At 44.9% G+C, this 6,679-nt stretch overlaps 1 protein-coding gene across 1 annotated transcript; it reads left to right on the forward strand.

Annotated features, from left to right (window-relative positions):
• Nucleotides 1-1,811: 1,811 nt before the first annotated feature.
• Nucleotides 1,812-6,196, forward strand: LOC146575149 (MKRN2 opposite strand protein-like). Its single transcript, XM_085275662.1, has 4 exons — nucleotides 1,812-3,005; nucleotides 3,233-3,282; nucleotides 4,827-4,995; nucleotides 5,217-6,196. The coding sequence occupies exons 1-4, from the start codon at nucleotides 2,803-2,805 to the stop codon at nucleotides 5,446-5,448; spliced, it is 654 nt and encodes a 217-aa protein (XP_085131788.1). The 5' UTR covers nucleotides 1,812-2,802; the 3' UTR covers nucleotides 5,449-6,196.
• The last annotated feature ends 483 nt before the right edge of the window (nucleotides 6,197-6,679 follow it).

Below are 6,679 nucleotides of genomic sequence, written 5' to 3' on the forward strand. Positions count from 1 at the left end.
GTGACAAAACAGGAAGAGCAGAGCGGGGAGTAAACAAACCTAAACTGGGAAAACTAAAGAACAAAACTTAAATCGATCGTGGCTCAAGAGTTGGGAGTTCACCTTGTAATCGGAAGGTTGCCGGTTCGAGCCCCGGCTTGGACAGTCTCGGTCGTTGTGTCCTTGGGCAAGACACTTCACCCGTTGCCTACTGGTGGTGGTCAGAGGGCCCGGTGGCGCCAGTGTCCGGCAGCCTCGCCTCTGTCAGTGCGCCCCAGGCTGGCTGTGGCTACAGTGTAGCTGCCATCACCAGTGTGTGAATGTGTGCGTGACTGGGTGGATGACTGGATATGTAAAGCGCTTTGGGGTCCTTAGGGACTAGTAAAGCGCTATATAAATACAGGCCATTTACAGGCCATTTAAACCAGACACTCATGGGAGGAGGAGCAAAATGCACAAAGAGAGATGGCAGAGAGACGCAGAATGAATACCAGGTAACAGAATAATGCAGACTGAGAAGGCATTAAACAGATGACGCGACAGAGAGCACAGGAAAACACAGGGCTTAAATACACGGGGAGTAATCAGGGAATGGGCCACAGGAGGGAGACACAGCTGGGAGCAATTAGGCTAACGAGACAGGGGAGAGGTAAAACTGAACACACTGACATGAGACATGAACTTTCAGAATAAAACAGGAAACTAACAGACACAGAGACCCAGACAGGACACTGAACTTGACCGGCAGACTCATGAGCATACACAATAACACCATGGACAGACAGAGGGAACACAGGCAGGCATGAAACAAAACACTAACACATAGCAAACCTAAACAAAATACAAAACAGAATAACCGAGAACAAAGAATAATGTAAAGAAACACAAAACACCGAGTCCTCAGACTCAGGACCATGACAATATTTAAAATATAATTAAATAACAAAAGCTACAGTGATGACATTGTACTCATTTGCTGTTCAGTAGAACAGGATGTTGGATGATCACCTGATTGTGGATTTGAAAATAAAAGTTTGTTGTTAATTATTATGTTTAAATCATACAGTGTTTATATTAAATGTTGTACCAGAAATCTCTAAAGTTCAACGAGATCAAACATAATGTGATTTAGTTGCATTTAATTAGTGTGTCAGCAAATTTTAAAAAGTTACCACAAATAGTTTTTGAATGTAGTAGAAGCTGAAATGTTTGTCAGAGGGTAAAAGTTCGTCCTGCACAGTCAGAAACTTTGAGCACGATGTCGTTATCTTCAGTAAGCATTACTTTTTTTGAGGCAACGAGTTTGCACAATTTTTTTAAGTTCTGGGAACTAATGAGAGCCTCGGTGCCCCCCCAACCCCACCTAACACTAATAGGTTAGATAGAGCGCAAGCAGCAGTGTGTTTGATGATGAGGTCGGTATGTGCGATCCCACAGACATGCTGTGAAACACGCCTGAATCTTTCCATAGTGCCTGTTTTATTTACAGCCACATTAAAACTACAGAAGCTGAGCCGAGTGCTGACGAGCACATTTACATCCAGCTCTTCAAAATAAAAGCTGAAAGGTCTGTTTTATTGTGGAAAGTAAAAGTCACTGCAATTGGCAGATTGAGGCCCACAGGCAGCAGCTGGTGCTGACGGAGGGGAGGGCTGGTCAGCCGTGTCGTCGTGCAGGAGATCGGGGAAATGAAATGCGATCGGCTCATCTGGTGCAGAACCAAAACATGGAAGAGACGATCAGAGTCTCAGGACAGGAAGCTGCCCTGAAGCAGAGCTGCTTCAGTCACGTTCAACGTGATGATAAAACCGGATGATGTCAGATCTTCTGACTGTGTCAGAGTGACGGGAACCTCTGGTTTCCATCTAAGTGAAATGTGATTGGTCGACTTCCAGTGAGATGCAAATCTGTCATCTGACTTCGAAGCTCGTGTATCAGGTGTTCCTGACAGGTGAGACGGAGAAACTGAGGCGTGTCCTGTGTGCTCGGCCAATCACAGCTCAGTGACGACTGCAGTCAAAGCCGGCTGTTCTCCTTGTTCTCTGGAAATAATGACAGTTGTTCTCAAGTTTCTCTGTCTTTTATTTTGTATGGCACTTCCTGCTGTAACGTCTTCAGCTTATTCAAAATGCTGCTGCCCGTCTCTTCACTATCACACGCAGCATCTTCTCATCGTCGGCTTCCTGTTTATCACAGAAGTCCTAACATTGGCTTATGAACGGTCCTGCTCCTCCATACCTCTCTGATGTTCTTCAGCCTTGTATTCCCTCGCCGGCCCTTAGATCAGCTGACCAGCTGCTTTTGGTTGTCCCGAAAACTAGGCTGGAACTTGGAGAACTTTTTCAACTGTGTCTCCCAAACTTTGGAATACGTTGCCTTTAAATATGAGACAGGCATCTTCGCTTCCTGTTTTTAAGTCTCTTTTTCCGTTTGGAGCGGTGTGAGTTGATGTGCTCTTTGTTTTGTTTTTGTGCAGCATTTTGTGTTTTTAAATGTGCTCTTTAAATGAAAGCAGGCCTGTGATTACAGGACATTGAAATCCCAGAATGCACTGCAGCTCAGGTCCCGTTTCCGTGACAACACTGCCCACGCAGTCCAAAGGTCGCCTTGTTCGAGGGGAAAAAGTGACAGGTGAGCCTGGTCACGTGACCATCTTTGTGACTGCACCCACAACCCGATAGGCTGGGGCCAGACAGTGATGTTATCTGATAGGCTGTAACCGCGCAGACGGTTGAAAAGGAGAAGGAGAGAAGAAGAGGAAGGCAGAAGTCAAAGAGGAGAAACGGAGGAGCAGGACGAGAGGAGACGAGAGAGGAGGAGGTGATGGAGCGCAGCGTGATCCGTCTGACTCACTGTCAGAAGGAGATCTTCTGCTTCTCTGTGCCGGAGCAGTGCCCGAGCTGCGGGGAGGAGCTGAGGGGGAGCAGACTGCAGGAGGCGCCAGTCAGCCTCCCCTCCCCCTTCACCAATGGGCACAAGACGTCCTGCTGCCTGCTGGTCACACCTGCACACGACAACCTGGACAGGTAACACACACACAGGTGAAGGTACTCAGGTGTTTACACACAGGTGAGCACACTGCCAGGTACACAGTCAGTGTACCCACAGGAACATGAAGAAGTTTGAACCAGTCATCATACTGGACCAGGTGATACGAGTATAACCAGTGTACCCAGTAGAATTACTAAATCAATCCCACCAGTCCAATCAGTGTACCCAGTCTAACCAGTGTATCCTGCTGTTTGATCCTCAGAGACTTTGATGGGGCGGCTGATCTTCACACCGGCATCTCCAACACCAAAGGTAGGTCTCTGAGGTCAAAGGTCACCTGGTGATCGTGGGCTCAGGTGCGAGCAGACAGGTGGAGGCTTGGTCAGGTGTCGTTTCAGCTTCAGATCAAACGTTCGCAGACAGTCACCATCCTCTCGCAATAGGACGCTACATGATCGCTGACCACGCCCCCGACCTGCCATATCCCTGATTTCATCTAATCAAAGACGTTCAACCACGTCTCAGTTCGGTCACGACGACAGGAAGGACGAAGGCGAGTGCAGAGCGTCGGTGTCAGTCGGCGACTTTACCGACTGACACCAAAATCAAACTTTCAGACACGTTTAAACATTTCATTTATTTATTTCACACTTGGTCAACAGCTTCCACAGTTAGTTCTTTCAGACAAACCAACCACACTTTCTATCAGTAAAGCAACCACGTGTGAAAAGCAGCAGGAAGAAGAAAATATTCTTATTAAACCCCGCCCCCTCTCTACAATCCAACTTATATTGCAAGCGGGCACCAAAAGTCAAGGAACAAACTAACATTAACATTTATCTCCGGTCCTAACAACACATTTACAATCAGAATATACCACTCCACATAGTAACAAGGAGAAAAGATGAGTAAATAAAATAATGGATCCTTTTTCAGTGAACTCCAATTTCATATTGAGTTATCGTTTTAAGATAAGATAAGATAAGATAAGATAAGATAGAACTTTATTAATCCCTCGGGTGGGTTCCTCTGGGAAATTCGACTTCCAAAAAGCACAGCACCGACAGAAGTTACAGTTACAGAATTGTTATATATATATATATATATATATATATATATATATATATATATATATATATATATATATATATATATATATATATATATATACACACACACACACACACACACACATATATAAATACAGAGACAAATATAAATAAAATATACAAAGGGGATAAATAGAATAAATAGGAATAAAAAATAAAAATACAAGTGAATTGCACATTTCAAGTATTGAGTCTATTGCACTGTTGACTATTTACAAAAAGTATTGCACAAGGTATTGTACAGTGAGGTGAAGAGGCACTACAGCTTAGTTTTTTAATTTTAATTTTATACATGTAACACTTTTTAAAACAATGTAAATTTATACAACTCTTTAAATGATGATGAAGACACTTCCACAGTCGTATACCTCTAACCGTTGGACTCATTAATCTTTGTGTAGCTGACGCTTAAAATAAAATTTCCTTCTGTCTTCTCCCCCCGAACACGTTAAAAATACTCTTTGTAACTTAAAAGGCAAAATATTATTTTTTAGCCTTAAACGTAATTAATAGTGTCCGTGGTTTCACTAAATCTCCTAATTTTAATAATTTAGATTTTATAAATAATTTATTTTTATGTTCTCTAAATTTAACGTTATGAATCATTCATCTCAGACAGATGTGATGTGATCCTCCCGCAGCGCCTGACAGATTTCAGCTCTGCAGCCAAACAATGATCAATAATCAATGTGATCGATGACCCGTGGCCAGTGATCAGAGTGATCAGCTCCTCCTACCTGTGTGCAGGTGTTGTGTATAACTACACTCGTGGCGGCGTCCGCAGGGATCAGAGCGGCTGGGAGCGCAGCATCAGCGTCCCTCTGGTCCGACCCGACATGTTCCACCTGCTCGCTCAGTGGGACCAGTACCTGGAGCGCTTCTCTGACGGGCCTATGTGGGACCCTGCCTGGCACAGGTAACTCACACCTGACCTTCCTGACAGTTTACCTGAGAGCTGTTTGAAGGCAGGAAGCTTGAACGCGTTCTGTCGTTATGAGCCTCCCTCGCTGTCAGACAGGTTCGAGGTGACCCGCGGTGGTCGCCAGACACAGGCGTGTTTCGCTGCCACGGCGCCTTCACCACCATCACCTGCAGGTGTAGAAATCTGTCGACAGCTTTTCTCTCTGTGTGTCGCAGGTTTGATGAAAACAACCACAACTGCTTCAGCTTCTGCTTGCACTTTGTGAACGGCGTTCTGGCAGCCGAGGGCCGCGGCGCTCTGAGCAGAGACGACTTCACCCACACCTTCATCCTGCCGAGGATGAGGAGGGTGTCCAAATACACCACGCTGTACCGGCACATCCAGAAACACCAGTTCTACAAGGTGGACCGACAGCAGCACGCTCAGGGGGCGGAGCCCAGCAGCTGAGCAGCTGTCATTGGTCACATGTGACGCTTCAGTGTCAGACCTGATGTGCAATGAACTGACCTACGCACACACACAGACACAGAGCTTTGGTTCATGTCTGTGTGTGTGTGAGGATTTGAACCTGGGGCTGCTCGTCCTCCACCTGATCTTCTTTAGCTCGTTAGTTGTGTGAATTTTGACCTTTTGTTGTCCCTGAGCCACACCGAGGGTCTCAGAGGAAATTACATCTTTTATTTTATTCTGAAATAAAGTTTCTTAAATCACACTTCCTGCAGCTCTCTGGCGTGGAGCTGCAGGTTTTCACCCTCAGGGGGCAGAATGTGGCGGGATGGTCATCGCCATGACCGTGAAAGTACGACCATGCAGCATTTAAAGCATGGAAGTACTCACATTACTTTGAGTTTTAGTCCATAAAAAGTGATAAAAACATTAGCGTCCACTGTACACTCTGCGTGGGAAGAAAACTTCTTACAGCGAAACATTAAACTTCAGATCTGAGCGAGCAGCGAGCACGCTGCCACGGGAACGTGACATTCACAGAGAAACCCCCGGATCCTCCCACTGACATGACCGCTGTGGGCAAACCTCCACCCGCCCCACTCCTGCTAAACTGGTGACAATAAATTTAAGAGCAACACGACTCAGTGCTGCTGAATCTGTGATTTTATTTCTTTTCTGATGTGTTTTACTTTCATCTGTTGGAAAGAGTATATACACAAAACACGATTTTATTTTATATGCTGCAGGTGATAGGTTTAAATGTTAAACAAGTTAAACACTTTTAAACACTGTTGCATATAATTTAATATTTGCTTGATGCAAAGATTAAAACAAATAAAATAAATTTTAAAAAGAGACTTTTTCATTTGATTACATTGTGATGGATTATGCAGGAAAATAGAATTGGGCTGAAAGGTCAATTCTATTTTATTTATAGCGCCAAATCACAACAAAAGTCGCCTCAAGGTGCTTCATATGGTACAGTACATACAGAGAAAAACCCAACAATCATATGACCCCCTATGAGCAGCACTTTGGCGACAGTGGGAAGGAAAAACTCCCTTTTAACAGGAAGAAACCTCCAGCAGAACCAGGCTCAGGGAGGGGCGGGGCCATCTGCTGTGATTGGTTGGGGTGAGAGAAGGAAGACAGGATAAAGACATGCTGTGGAAGAGAGACAGAGATTAATAACAGATATGATTCAATGCAGAGAGGTCTGTTAATACATAGT

Source organism: Mchenga conophoros, linkage group LG5, assembly GCF_057382185.1.
Source record: "Mchenga conophoros isolate Kocher_MC1m ecotype Shallow Benthic linkage group LG5, M_conophoros_male_GT1.1, whole genome shotgun sequence".
NCBI classification, from domain to species: domain Eukaryota; kingdom Metazoa; phylum Chordata; class Actinopteri; order Cichliformes; family Cichlidae; genus Mchenga; species Mchenga conophoros.